Source organism: Glandiceps talaboti, chromosome 9, assembly GCF_964340395.1.
Source record: "Glandiceps talaboti chromosome 9, keGlaTala1.1, whole genome shotgun sequence".
Lineage (NCBI taxonomy): Eukaryota > Metazoa > Hemichordata > Enteropneusta > Spengelidae > Glandiceps > Glandiceps talaboti.
This window is the reverse complement of record NC_135557.1, coordinates 15,098,749-15,115,140: the sequence shown is the minus strand read 5'-3', so window position 1 is coordinate 15,115,140 and position 16,392 is coordinate 15,098,749. Positions and strand designations below refer to the sequence as shown.

General features: G+C 35.2%; 1 protein-coding gene and 1 long non-coding RNA gene across 2 annotated transcripts; one reads left to right on the top strand and one right to left on the bottom strand.

Moving 5' to 3' along the window:
* Positions 1 to 479: 479 nt before the first annotated feature.
* Positions 480 to 6,777, bottom strand: LOC144439855 (beta-galactoside alpha-2,6-sialyltransferase 2-like). Its single transcript, XM_078129091.1, has 4 exons — positions 6,300 to 6,777; positions 4,490 to 4,686; positions 2,883 to 3,054; positions 480 to 1,171 (listed from the first exon to the last, which is right to left on the bottom strand). Exons 1-4 carry the CDS (start codon positions 6,775 to 6,777, stop codon positions 918 to 920), a joined length of 1,101 nt encoding a protein of 366 aa, XP_077985217.1. The 3' UTR covers positions 480 to 917.
* A 4,562-nt stretch (positions 6,778 to 11,339) lies between these two features.
* On the top strand, positions 11,340 to 15,938 carry LOC144440488 (uncharacterized). Its single transcript, XR_013481203.1, has 3 exons — positions 11,340 to 11,716; positions 14,052 to 14,113; positions 15,698 to 15,938. It is a non-coding gene; the product is annotated as an uncharacterized LOC144440488 (long non-coding RNA).
* The last annotated feature ends 454 nt before the right edge of the window (positions 15,939 to 16,392 follow it).

Sequence of the window (16,392 nt, the reverse complement as noted above, 5' to 3'; positions counted from 1 at the left end):
CAATTTGGTGTTGCTTGGCAACCGAGTATACTCTATAATATGATAAGAAATCTCCAGACCAACGTTTATGAAATAAAAACAAACTTTTACTTTCTGGAATGGTGTTGCCTATTAAAGAAGATTATGATCTATAACGGTGTTCAGATATTATTAAAAACACAGAACTGCCCTATATAAAGAGAATTATGGCTAATCTATGCAAATGCGGGAAATTCAAACTGATGTACAGAGCACTAGCTTCTGGGTCTTGTTTTCAGCATTTTTTCTGTGCTGAGAAACACACAGGTCATGTATCATGTACAAATTGTTTGTGAATGTCGTAGGATGGTAATTTGATACACAAATTAGTTGAAAATCAATCTGTTTGTTTCATAGAATGAAAAAAACCTTTCAAAATGAGACAAATTACATAGTCTTGCTGCTAGACGTTCGGGCTTTCTTTTGATACTATAAGTGAACGAAATTCGCAGTGAGGGCGATGTTCGATCGTGTGTCGTATTCTATCGGAAGAACATCCGAGGTCTAGCAGATAGACTACAAATTCCCCTGCAAATAGCTGTGTAGATTGTGTGTCACTCACGATTATTCAAATATGCGGCATTTGCATGTGATCAACCCAGATAGGGAATATTTATATTTTGGTGATTACTTGCCAGTGAGTCATCATAAGTTCTCCACCTCAAAACATACAGTCAGTCATATGCAAAATAGGATCACAGGCACTGAGAGCAAACAATTTGTGCAATAACAATGATTGTAATATAGAAAACATTAACAGTTACTGGCCAACTCTAAACTTTTGAAATGCTTTTTTCCAATATCATTTTCCTCATTTGCATACTGAGCTATAATAAACTGATGACGTGATAATATATCTCCTGTGTCTAATTACAATAAGTTTGGATACATATACTCATTTAATTGTCCTCGCATTTAAATCTAGAATATCCTTGCAATGTTACTTTTGTCTTGTCACGAGAGCCTTCTATATTGCGTGTGTTCATTTTTAGAACTAAATTTCTTTCAGCTTTGAATGGATGAGTGTTAAATAAATTCCATCCACAGAAAAAACAACAGTCTTCGTAATAATAGCAGTATCTTTCTTTGTCACTTGATGGGATATAACCATATACATCGACCTCGTCACAGATATGCAGTAATAGATGAATACCTGGTGGTGGAAAGACGGTTTTAAAATGCATTATTTAATTTATACTTTTTTGTTTTAAATACAATGTGCCTCTTTAAGGTGTCATATTATACAAACACTGTCATAGCAAGAACATGATGAATACCTGTAAACTTGTAAAAGCTTATTTAGCAATACATTCTGTTAAAAAATACCAACAATACAGATGTAGACTTGAAAATCATTACATTGCAACATTAATACTCATTGTATTACCCTGTAAATGGATCAAACATGGAAATACACACACACACACACACACACTCATATGTATACATACATACATACATACATACATACGCACACACACACACATACATACATACATACATACATACATACGCACACACAAACATACATACATACATACATACATACATACATACATACATACATATATACATACATACACGCGCACGCACACATGCACACACACATACATACATACATACATACATACATACATACATACATACATACATACAAATATACATACATACATACATACATACATACATACATACATACATACATACATACACACACACGTATCACATACATACATATAAATATACATACATACATACATTCATACATACATACATACATACATACATACACACACGTATCACATACATACATGCATACATACATACATACATACATACATACATACATACATACATACATACATACATACATACATACATACATACACACACACGTATCACTAGACTGTCGACAGTCGCTCGCGCCTTTTTCCCTACGTTTTATCTAAACTCCGGTCCGGCGCAACACTAGTAATAGTATAATCGCAAACTGATATCGAGGGCCGTATTGCGAAGGCGTCGCTCGCGCCTTTTTTGCCCAAAGTTTTATCTGAACTCCGATCCCGCGCAACACTAGTCTAATCGCAAATTGAGGGCCGAAGGCCCGAGCTGGGCCTTCGCAATACGGCCCTCGATATCAGTTTGCGATTATACTATTACTAGTGTTGCGCCGGACCGGAGTTTAGATAAAACGTAGGGAAAAAGGCGCGAGCGACTGTCGACAGTCTATTGCGATTAGACTAGTGTTGCGCGGGATCGGAGTTTAGATAAAACTTTGGGCAAAAAAGGCGCGAGCGACTGTCGACAGTCTAGTATCACATACATACATACATACATACATACATACATACATACATACATACATACATACATACATACATACATGTACATACATACATACACACACACGTATCACATACATACATATATGCATACATACATACATACATACATTCATACATACATACATACACACACACGTATCACATACATACATACATACATACATACACACAAACGTGTCACATACATACATACATACATACATATATACATGCATGCATACATACATACATACATACATACATACATACATACATACATACATACATACATATACACATACCTACCTGCATACATACATACACACACATACATACACACATACATACATACATACATACATACATACATACATACATACATACATACATACATACATACATACATACATACATACATACATACATACATACATACATACATACATACATACATACATACATACATCAAATCAAATCAGAATTGACAACATTAATGTCACTGTTGACATAATGTCTCCTTTTTTAAACCTTGTCTCTCACCTAAAAATCCAGATGTTGATGGAAAGTTATCCAGTTCTTCTACATTAAATTCTTGGATAACATCCCACAGTTTCCAAAGGGTTTCCAAACGTATGAAATATAACGGTGACTCAGGATGCTTGTAGTGCCATCTAGCATAACTGCAAAAGAAGTTTTGACCATCTTTGTACCACTAGGGTAAAGATAGCAAAGGGAAGATGTAAAAAGAACAAGAACATTTAAAACGTTACCCTTTCATATAATATACAACGAATAACACTGAAGTAAAGCACTTTCTCTATATGTTACACTCCTTCATAACATTCATATACATGTAGTAGTTTACTGTTTCAATTGGTTGATTTACAAGCCTAACATGTGCCCTTTCTAATGTGGTCAATTTGCAAATGAAACACTATACTTTTACATTTGATATGAATGCTATAAACAATTGTGGTACAGACAGAAAACGCGTTACTTTGGTATTATGGGTTATATATAAAAACAGCATATCCAAATGCAAGATAGACAAACACAGGGCATATCAATGACAAGAAATAACAGGTAAAAGAGTTAAAAGTCAGTGGGGATAGAAATATTGAAAAGAGACTTGTAGTGGACATGTATTTATTTTTTTTATTCATAATACCATAAACTAACCAGGTTGAAAGAGTTAATTTGAACAAAACGATGTATTTTACACCAAGTGGCAATTCAAGTGACTATATCTCAATGGATCTTTGATGCTCAAAATATGTCAAAACGATGGAGATCATCGTTCTTTTATTCTTAATTTTACATGAATTATGCTTAAGGAGGTATAATTTATATTATTGCCCAATTTAGTTCTCCAATTAGCCAATACAATACCTGTGACCTACAACTTGTTTTTTGACACTTAATCACAGGGCTCCTTATGTTACCTGTCATTTCCATGGCCTCATGAAAAAATAGTGGTAATAACATCTGAAAACTCAAGATGTATTACAAAGAAAGTCGCTTCATCTATACGTCTAATATGTGTTTTATTGCGATCTATTTCGTTGACAAATGCGTCGGAAAAAGGTGTTGATATCCCCATATGGTCCTGAGACATAGATGTCTGCCTGACTAAAAAAAAGTAAAAGAGCCGACTTTATAGCTCATTTGGAACAACACTTTTAAAAAATAAATTTGATTTGTTCATTTATTCACTTTTTTTTCCTTTTGTCAAATCAACTTATCAATTCCAAGCTGTCAGTGCAGTCTGACACAATACATCGCATAATCACACTGAGTTCTTTAGGGCCACAACCTCGATAAAAATGACACAACAGTTGCAAGCTAGTGCATTGTTAATATATCGACATATTCAAAACCAAGCTTTTGATCTCAATTTAAATTTATCACTCCTCCACCAACAAATAGTGTTGACCACTAATCAGCAGATACGATGTCATTTCATAAGCATGTGACCAATTTTCTGAGAATATATATTTAGTTACTTGATGAAAAAATGTCCCGGTTGCAGCAGCTTAATTACGAATGTTTTTTTTTTTAAGTTTTACATTGGTTCAAAAAGCAATTTTGTACATTTGTATGTTAATTAATGAGTAGATAATAAAAAACACTAAATGTTTTCATAATACCTTATGCATGTTTCCGTTATAAGGTCCCTCTCTCCACGTCAAAATCATCTCAGAACCTTTTAATTCCTCCAGCATCTTAAATCTGTAAGATCTTATCACTTGGCTGTTAGCTATACGTATGGTTGTCTTATTACCAACATCCTTCTCGAAACCTTTAATTGGTGCTACATTGAAACGAAGGACTGCGTCATGAGAATCTATCAAAGAAACAGTAGAAATGCTAGTTGTCATGGTGATTTATGCAAAGGATACTTGTGTATTACGTCATCACTTTAGCTCTTTCAACTAGTATTATTACAGCCTAAAGTATCGTGCCCCCACATCTGAACAATATATATATATATATATATATATATATATATATATATATATATATATATATATATATATATATATATATATATATATATATATAGAAAGACATCTGCCCTTTGAACGGCGAATGTCAAAAAGAAAACATCGTATACCAAGCCACCGTCCACGGAAAAAAACAAACAAAAGTATATATCGGGCTAACAGAGAACAACTTCAAACAGAGATACGCCAACTACAAACAGTCATTCAAACATGAAAAACGCGAAAACGGCACAGAACTATCAAAACACATTCGGAAACTGGAAAGAAACAACGAGCCTTTTTCCGTATCCTGGTCCATCAGCAAGACAGCCCAAGCATACACCAATAAAACAAAACGATGCAACCTGTGTTTAACCGAAAAACTAACCATTATTAAAGCAGACAAAAACTCCACACTAAACAAAGAAGTGAGTTGATATCCAAATGCCGAAACGAGAATAAGTTTTATTTGTCCAACTTCAATAGAGCACCCATCACCTAAACTAAATCCGTTAACTAACGGAACATCAAAGCCCGACATGTAACAACCCGCCAACACCTACTTGTCCGCACCCAATGTAACTCACACAATAACAACCAACACCTCCACACACACAACACCAACCCACCTATACAGACAATAGTGATGATATTTCTATTGTCTGCACTCTATATAAACAGCACACCCAGAGAGTAGAAAACAGTTGTCTGATGATCGCACAATGCGTGAAACTCCGAGTTACAACCAAGAAAGAGTTCCAGAACTATCAAAACTATTGCGCTCTGCCACTGCGGTATAGAGCACTGTCTTATAGCAGATTGATACTCACCGAGTTATATATATATATATATATATATAACTCGGTGAGTATCAATCTGCTAAGACAGTGCTCTATACCGCAGTGGCAGAGCGTAATAGTTTTGGTAGTACTGGAACTCTTTCTTGCGTGTAACTCGGAGTTTCACCCAAGAAAGAGTTCCAGTACTACCAAAACTATATATATATATATATATATATATATATATATATATATATATATATATATATATATATATATAGGAAGTCAGTGGTAAGATTTGTCCGTAGTACAGTGCTCGATACGTCTGCACGCAGAGCGGAGTATATGTTGAGGGTAGAAGAAAATCAAGTCGGGTTTTTCGTCTCTACAAGCCTGTTTCGTGAGTAAATCACTCGTCAGGAGTGATCAACATCACGAGGCTTGTAGAGACGAAAAACCCGACTTGATTTTCTTCTACCCTCAACATATATATATATATATATATATATATATATATATATATATATATATATATCATATGGAGATAGATGGCTAGATGGATGGATTGATGAGCGGATTGACGGACAGATGGGTGGATGGCTAAATGGTGGATGGATGGGTGGATAGATGGATGGATGGATGGACGGACCGACCGACCAACCAACAGACAGACAGACATATCAAACAATACCTACCTATCTCTCGTCCAAAACCCGAATCACGTAAAGCCCCTGAACTCGTTACTAGAGCACATGTTTTATATAGCGTGGCTGTTCTTTTTGAAATATATGATTCCTTTGGAATGTACTTTCCAAATCCAAGTTCATGGAACGGAGATTCGTCTGGTTGTACAAATTGAATTGGTGCAGATTGTTTCAGTCTACACGCTACTTCATTTAAAGATGCCTTTACTTTTCCTCTAAGACGTTTCTCAAATTTTGGCGGGTTTTCCTCAAGTGGATTGAATAGTGAATTATAATCAATAAGGGCCTTTTTCATCCATGGTGTCTCTTTGGGTAGGAAGCTAAGACGGTCATGCAAGGTAATTTTTCCAGCGGACTTTTCTTCAGTAGGGTACTGGTCACGTCTGAGTTCTTCATAGTCGGCCAATGACAGTCTGATGACGTCAGCTTTGTCACGTGACGGATACAAAAGTACGGTAGAATCGCTCATATTTTCCACATCTGCTTCACATCGACGAGTACATGCAAAATATGGAATTGTGGGAAGATCGATAAAATACGCTAAAAGGAAATAACCCGCAGCTAGGGAAATTAGGATGATAAATTTTTGGAGGCAAGCTCGTTTTCGTGTTTTTGTCATGATAACAGTCTTTTGATGGTGATGTTTGGTGGATGTTGTAGATCTCGAGTGAGTCAGTAAATCCTTGGATCTGAAAAAAAAAATGAAAGAGATTAGTGTATCGCTGTTTGAGTTGAACATGTGTCACTGTGATGATGGTAAGATATACTTCTATTCGATCATTTACATGGAATACGATTGGAACACATTTGGTTGTAGCTGTATATAGATAAACAAAATTCAATTGTATATCAGGTTGATGGCGATGATGATTTCAACCCGGTTATGTACTACTTATGGATAATACCAACTACAAATTATCATGTACAGTGTCTAATTATTGGTATTTTAATACAACCACAATTTGTGGTTTTCTGATCGAAAAATGATACTACAGTTACTACTAGTGCAATTTGATCATGGTAACAGATTGAAAACCAAGCTGTTACACTACATCACTTATGGATAACATTGGCTACTAAACAACATATACAATGTCTTTTTAATTGACAAATTATTATCGAATATAACTTTGATTATTTGATGAAAAAAAATGGCAAAGCTGGTGATACTTCAGGTTTATAAAAATTACGACTCTCTTTATACTAACTTTCTAAATATGATCAACATGCATTTTAACTACAGCAAAAGTCATATTACTATAGTTTATTAGTTCAATACCGTATGTTAAGAACTTTGATGGTATATACCTGGTGAAATACATGACTATATAAAGTGTGACCAGGGGGTGTTATTAGCCATTCCCTAAAGGGATACTAAGGCATCAACAATGACTCTTTCAGTTTTGGAAAAATGCCTACAATTTCCATCAAAACTATGACACGGCTACTCAAAAACAAGGCCAAGTTCGTTCATCAACATGTTTTTATGGCCTTGGTTTCAGACCGTCTACGCTAGGCCAGACAGCGCCCTCCGCGTCAGTTGGCTAAATATAGCTAACAATATTTATAATATATAAGGCCAAAAAAAGGTTTTGTTTCCCGTCCTAAGGTAATTTCAAAAATGAGGCGGTGATGCGGTTTTTTTTTGTTTTGTTTTTTATGGGGGAGGGGGGGGGGTATGGAAACACACAACTGGTGGATCGATCAACCATAAACAATCCCCAAGAACGCTGGCAAACTGTTCTCCCAATGATTATTACTGCTTTTGCCATCCCAAGTTACGATCTTGCAACCACCTGATAATGGCATTTAGTGGAGTTCAAAACATCTGTTTGGGCGATCCAAATTATGAAATTTAGGACACACTTTTGAATGTCTTTGAGTCATCAGAACATGGAAGGTATCTTTAACAGGTTGCTGTGACACTTTGTCACAGTCTTCGATCAAAACGAACTTAAAGTACTTGCCAAATTCCACTATGTCTTCCAGTTTTGCTTGTTGGGGAACACTCTGGAAATTTCCTTCATATACACGTGACACCAAAGCCTCAATACGGCATAGTTCGTACTGTTCGGGTAGAATAAATCGATCCCCAGAACTTAGAATACCTTTACATAAGTCCTTGTACAATCTGCATACCTTGGTGGAACTTTCAACATCGACAAGTCCAAATGGACGCAAGATTTTGCTGCCAACGGATACTTGAATGGACAAAAGCATAGCAATACAAAAATAAAACATCCCCCTCACTGATCTACCACAGGCAACTGACAACGTACGAAGTATTTCAACTGTAAAAAAAATCAGTGATTGTAATACTATATATTTACGGTAATTAAAGAATTCTTGTTTAGATGTACCTCTATGCATTTCGTCTTCTTTACATGTTAGTTACATTCGAACGTGTTCATGTTTATCTCAGCGAACGCGTACGCGTTCTCTGTAGTTCGCGCCGTGATATCACACTAGTACACATGAATGATGATATAAGGTGGGAAAGCTTGGGAGGACGTAATCGAAAAACACTATCAAAAAAAGAAGAAATCCTCGCTTCAGTTTGTTCATGAGTAACATGCATGATTAAACAAAGACTTATATATGCATATAAAATTGTAGCGTAGCGTTGTCGGGTTTTGTCTTAAATGTTTGAAGGATATTGTTAGTCACTTCCGCATTTCAAGCTTTCCTACCTTGTCTATTTCTACACATACGTCGCAAAAGTAGTCATGAAGAATTTGTACGATAATTTCATATAAATATTTGCCGCAGTTGTGTTATAAGGCTTATGAACTCAGAAAAGGGGACATTTAAGAAATAATTTCTAAAAACCGTTGTCCTTATCGTGAAAATTTCGGTCGCTTCGCATAGCGTTGCGTATACTATAAACTGTCTGTGTGTCCACTAGACGTTCTGTCTCACGAGCTTCTACAACACATGTATGTATATGTTATTTGCCAAATACCGTTGGACATATCTTGCTGCGAGAGGTAATTTTTCCGGTTATAACGGAGAGCCGGAGGCGAGCCGTTATACCGGAAAAATTAACTCGAGCAGCAAGATGTGGAACAGTATTTGGCAAATAACATACTTATACGTCACCTGCGACGATGAATTAATTTTTGAATGTCTAAAAATGCTGTTTCATTTTAAAATAAAATCACTTCCGCGTTATACTGTTGAGCGTAGTATCATGCACCACTCCGATAACTGCAATGCGGTTGTTTACACGTCAGCCTTAACTTTATCATCCAATCAGAGTGCGCGTTTGCTCAGTAGTATGACGTAATGTTTACTATTTGCATATCACTCAGCGATATTTTCAAACTTATAACCATCAGCTGAAAAATGAGTGCGTCTTTGTTTTGCGTACTGTATTCCATTAAATATACAAAAATGTTCGTGATGTGCTTTCTTGTTCTAGATAAGCAAAAACTGCACCCTCTGTGGTTGTAATTTTCATATCCTTCATAAATTTAGGAATTCATGTTTACGACCGCGAGTTCGCCGTCACTGGACTTTCGCCGTTCTGTGTGGAATTTTTGGCTTTTTCCCTGTAACATGAAAAGTACAGTTCAAAGACTTGTTACAATTTATACAACGGTGATATTTTGTTCGGTTGACAACAAATGTGGCATTGGAAATGCTGGTTATAGCTGTATTTCGAGTTGTCTGCTAGATTTGTTTACAAGGGGACGTGCAGTGAACACGTGATACAACAAGCAAAAATACGGCTGTTGGTGAAAAATACGCCTGTGTATCTGCAGGGCTCTCGACCAATCAGAATGCGAGATTGGTGACAGGTGACGTATAATACAGAGTACGCGTTCATCCTTAAAGTCATCGTCTGAATAGCGTTCCAACGTATTCAGACGAAATGTATAGAGGTACCATCAAATTACCGGTACTTTAATTACCCTTTAAATATACTAATATAATCACTGAATTTTTTTTACAGTTGAAATACTTCGTACGTTGTCAGTTGCCTGTGGTAGATGGGGAGGGGGAAACAGAATAAAAACGTACGATGCGCATCGTTTGGAATGACGCGCGCGAGGACGGGAAACAGAACCTTTTTTTTTTTGGCCTAAACATTTACACACGCAAATTCCCGACAAGCGTATCTCTAGATGTACTCCCGTGTACCTTCGTATCGCTGTTACTCACTTCTCTGGTACAACGATATACCTACATTTTTCAGAAGTACACTCTGCCGAGTTACTCAGTGTAGAGAGTTACATCGGCAGTATACTCCGTTCCGTAACTGGGAGTTGGAGTTACGTAGCGTAACTCTCTGCTCTGTGCTCCTGATATCAGGAATATATAAAGAAACGGGAAAGCAAAAATTATCGGGGAAAAAAGGATCGACGCGAGGGTATTCAGGGCACTCGCGCGCTGACCAGAACCAGATATATTTTTTGGGGGCCTAGCCTAAATATTACATTATCATTAATGTTTTGGTTGACATAAATAGCGCAATGACAATGACCGTATGGCTCGACATTATGACACGACACATAATTTTATAAGCAGATATATTTATATAATCTCGTATGCTATGTTCACAATAATATCACCCTATAGTATCTTGACGATTGCAGCGAGTCATCATCATACATCGTGATTTCTGTGGAAAATCGGTTATGTGAAGGCAGCCACAGATTCAAGGCTGCATTTTAAATATTTTATCAAGGAAAACACAATTACTGAGGTGTATTATGTTGTGAAAGGTCAACCTTGCTAAAAGCATCAATTTTTTTTATTATATTAGTGATGATTTTAAAGAGAAATTTCACGTTGTTTACTTACGTGTAAACAGCCGTCGCCACGTTCGAAACGCCCGCGAAACTTGTCAGGTACGCGGAGAAGTAGGTCAAAATTGTGACGTAGTCTTAGCACAAAAGCTGTGCGTGTGGGTGTACCGCTAGTGTTCCTTGGCCGTACCGCTCGTGTGTGTTACTCTGGAGCAATGACCTCGAAAATTACCCACAATTCCTCAGTTTGCGAAGGGGTCATACTGGGGTTGGGGCCGGTTTTGGGGGTTAAAAACCTCATATTTTTTGTTGGGCAGGGATGATTATTTTTTGTTTAGTAGGTCCATGGATGTATTAGTGAGGTCTCACTAATACATCCATGGTAGGTCAGAATTATACATCGCTCTGGTTGTGGCTTATCTCCGGATCGAAGTACGATCTTCATGTGAGTCGACTGCGCTATACACAGGTCAGAGTTCACCAGCTGTTCTGCCATATATTTTTCGATCGTTTCTACATCATGGTCTCAGAAAATGTGCTACAAACATTGTTTTACACGTATACCTAGTTTTGATCTTGGCTAAAAGCAACACAAAACTCAAGTATATGTGTTTGTACCAGGGGCCATGGCATATATACAAGTGTAAACGCTCAAAGGTAAGACACACAAACAATTAGATTACACATGTCAATCAAACTCAAAGTGACAATATTTATTCTAGATCAGTAGATCCAATTTATATAGATAGCATTTTACAAAAGCCACTGAATGTTACATCATAAAACTTTGTCTAACAATTAGTAAAGACACTTCATATTTCTAAATTTGATTTGAAAAGTTACCACTTTTTTGATATTTTAATAACAGTACATCTGATAAATATACATCATTTCATGTACAAAATCAAGTGTTCTCATAAATCACCATAGTCACCAATTTGTGCATATAACTTAAGAATGTGTTGTTGTTGTTTTTATCTCACATTGAACTATTTTATTTCACAATCTCACATGTTCATTCTTTCTCTTCACATTACAGTTTTGAACATGTAACAAATTTGATTATGCGTAAACATATAAATGTATATACATCAACATGTATGCAACAAAAAAAACGGATCTGATAATGTAATATACTAATTATTTTTTACTGAAATGTACCCAAGGTAGGCTTAATGGGGCACAGGCTGATTGTTGCCTATGAAGTGTTACATGTTGTATTCAACCTATTGAAGCACATTCATTAACTTCTTGATACTGATATAACGGTATTTAAATATAATATATAAAAGATTTGATGACATAATTGTTGGTACGTATCAAAAACAAATCTGAGGAAATCCCTGTCATTACATGAACAATGCATGATGAGTTGGATGGTTGGCAAAAAGTGACACGTCACGGCTACATGAGTCGTTGTAAACACTATACTTGATAAGTTTAGCCACGTTTTTTTGTAAAGTATTTTTTATTACTAACCAAAGTAAAAACTGTCTAAACTCTACCTGTGCCCCTTTGACTTGAGATTCATACAAAGTTGTAAAAGTCGTTAAAAAATAATTTGCTTTCAAAATTATTTTCCGAAGATATCACAATAATTTAATATGACTAATTGTATAGGTGTAGTAAAATAAAAAAAAAAGTTCTCATGGGTAAACCATTAAACAGACGACAGCACATTGTACCATACATGTAGTTACATTTCACTGTGTTCAGTGACAAGTTGAGATGATCACAATCCATCGTTCTAGAAATGTTTCACACATTCTTTCACAACAATAGTACTGTAAACAGTATTTTTTCATTTCAAGCCTTTCTTTCATCACTCTTTGTCTATATACATGTAAACTCAGGAGTGTATGAACCCAAATACATTAAGCGATAAATCAATAGTGATACATCAAACTACATAACTTGGGAATTGATTTGGTGTTTGACTACATGTATATCAAAAAGCTTTCAACATTTTAGTGTGGAGAGCTTCTTGAAATTGAGATGATAAGTCTGTAGGTTAAACTGTGTACCATAATTGTATTGCTTATTGATGACATACATTTTAATCAGTAACAATAACAATAACTTGAAGTTTTCAAACTTCTTGACTAGTGAAGACTGATTAGATTTTTTCCACTGTTTTTTTACATGTATGTGTGACAACACAAATTTGATACACATATATATTGTGGCAAAAAATTATGTGGGAATGATAACCTATGCACAGACAGTCACAAACAAATAAAGTATCACTGTCTACTTGTGTACATGTACATTCATCAAATGTACACAGTCAGTTCACAAATTATTCATGACTGCAACAGGTAGTAGAGTCCAAGGGGCTTGTAATATGTACGTTTGACAGTGACAGACTCTTTTGAGGTGATTGTCTTCATCAGTTTGACTCTCTCACACCTAGCCAAGCTGTAAGAGGTAGTCTAAGGCCTGTTTGTTTATCTTCGTAAAATCCAAAAGCACCAATCAATTTGACATACTTGATATGTTAAAAGAAAGAACATTCCAACTTTACTGACAATGAATTATCAATCAAGATAGTATCAAGTGTTATAGATTTTTCTATTATTATGATATTGATGACATGAAGCATAATATCAATGCATCATATTAATTAAGGGTTAAAATATGTATCTCTAGACAGTCACACTTAACATACAGTAAGTCAAGACATCATTTCCTATATATCAGTGTTTTTCTTAATGACAGCAAGCAGGTAAATCAATCTGAGTTTTATCTAAATTGAATTTTATTGTAGTTCCCCACCAAAATTATGTGTTGAACATGTATTAATGTGTTGGACACTTGATGGTGATACCATATATTCTCCTTTTTGTTGTACACAGTTCCCAAATCTTTCTGTCCTAAGAAACAGTTTGTGGGTTTTTTCAACATTTAGTCTGTGTATCTGACTGTTTGTATATCTACATTGTTTACTCCAGTTTCTCATTTCAGTGTTGTTTCTTCTTGTTTGTTCCTGTAGATTGATAAACACTCCTGATTAAATGCCAACTTTTTGGATACTGAACTAAATGTGTATTCCAGGTAATATGCTTCATAGTTGTTATGACACCTCCACATTCTTACAACAATATCATTTGTCAGTTTTTTAATCACAGGAAATTCTTTAAAAGGGAATAGCCACTCCAGGAAATAAGGCCATTTTCATAAAACTTTGGGTTTGGGTTTCACAAGATTGCCAAGAAATGCCAAACTTACTTGTTCCATAATTAGTTTATTGCCTCATCAGAGTTAACAAACATGTATGAGACGAACAATAAATATTCATGACTTTCTTAAAGTACTAAGCAGGAAGGTGTCATGAATATTTACTTTGCATCAAATGTATGTGCATGTTTGTTGACTCCCATGAGGCAACACTGGGTCACTGCTAAGGCATCACAGAACAATGAATATGTGAAGCAAGATTCGAATTGGTGATTCTTTGCAAAAATGTGAAGTTTTTGTGATATGAAAGTATGATATGACTCTCCAGAAAGCAAAGTTAACAAAAATGCCTTAATTTTCTAGGGTGGTATTTTCCTTTACAATTTGTCCACATAATGATGTTCTTCACACATGAAGAAACTATTTCCCAGGATGTAGTATGAAATTCTCTTACTTTACCAATTTACAATTAGACTTGTCATATATTTACCTTGTTTGATTTATTTCTCCCATTCTAAACAGTAGCAATTGTTTTTTCCTCAGCTCCCCTATTTCATATCAATTTTCACTTGATACATGTACAAAATGTACTTGTGAATGGCATAAGATGAATAATTTATAAAATTATTATATAAACATTAAGAACTAGTGTTGAAAAAATATGTGAATCACAACACGATGAGCATTAATTGTTATAGCTGTACATTAATACATGTTTGACTACACATGGTAAAGCATTGATCCCAAGAAAACTGCGACAAGAAGTACAATACACAAGTAGCTCCAGTGTTATGTTTGCTCACTTTCACTACAGCTAAATGCTTGCCGCAATGTGTTCCTACACCAAAATATTCACCATGATGTCTCCTTACACCTAAATGCTTGCGAACTGTCCTTACATCTACATCTCCACGATCACAGATTTCTCTACTGTACTGCACTGTACCATAATATTCTATACAATACTATACTAGCTATACTATACTATACTATACTATACTATACTATGCTACGCTATACTATACTATACTGTACTTTACTATACTATACTACACTATACTATACTATACTATACTGTACTGTACTATACTATACTATACTATACTTGGACATTACATTTACATTACATTTCACAAGCAAATGTTGTACATCTACTGTACTGCACTGTACCATAATATTCTATACAATACTATACTAGCTATACTATACTATACTATACTATACTATACTATACTATACTATGCTACGCTATACTATACTATACTGTACTGTACTATACTATACTATACTATACTTGGACATTACATTTACAATTAACTGCCCCAATAAACACTAACTTTATGAGAGACTGTATTGGTGAGAATTTTTAAAACTGTGCCTCCATGTGAAACCTTCTACTAACACAGTCTATTCAAGGAATTTTCTGTAAAATATGATATTATTAAAACTCTTTTGTTGCAGTTAGTGACTGGAAACACTTTCAAAGCTACAGCTATGGCAGCAGCTACATCTTGTTTCAAATAGAAAAGATGACAAAATGCAGAAGAAGACAAGGACATTAATTTAAACAGACAACTGCCGGCGCCTGGGACCCTATTTTGCATATGACTGACTGTATGTTTGGATTTTTACTCCACAAGATTCATACACATTATTTATGTACTATATTAAAACTTATAAAAGTGGTTGATGGGGATGTTATACCTGGTACTTATAAATGTTTTTGTTCAATGAGAGAAAAATAAACAGTAATAAACAAAACAATACTTAATTGCTTGGGCAGATTCTTGAAATGGTTACCTCTCTGTATTAAGTGTGAATTCTGTTGTTAATAATGTGATTTTATACTTTTTATTGGTAAGTATAAAATAAGGTACTTCTTAGATACTTCTCTACTGGTGAATATTTCAGATATGATACTTGATTACAACCTGGAAATCTAGTAATGTCCAGCCCCAGTATACAACAAGCCTCTTCCAACCCAGAACTCTGTTTTAGAGTGCAATACATGATTGGTTAACATGAATTCTCTGATTCCCCAGCATTACAGAAATGCATAAAATTAGTCTCACCTAGTTTTCTTTATTTGTTGTTGTTGTCACATCATATAGACAACTTGCCCATGTAACATCGAAAGTACTCTCAGTGTTGTACAC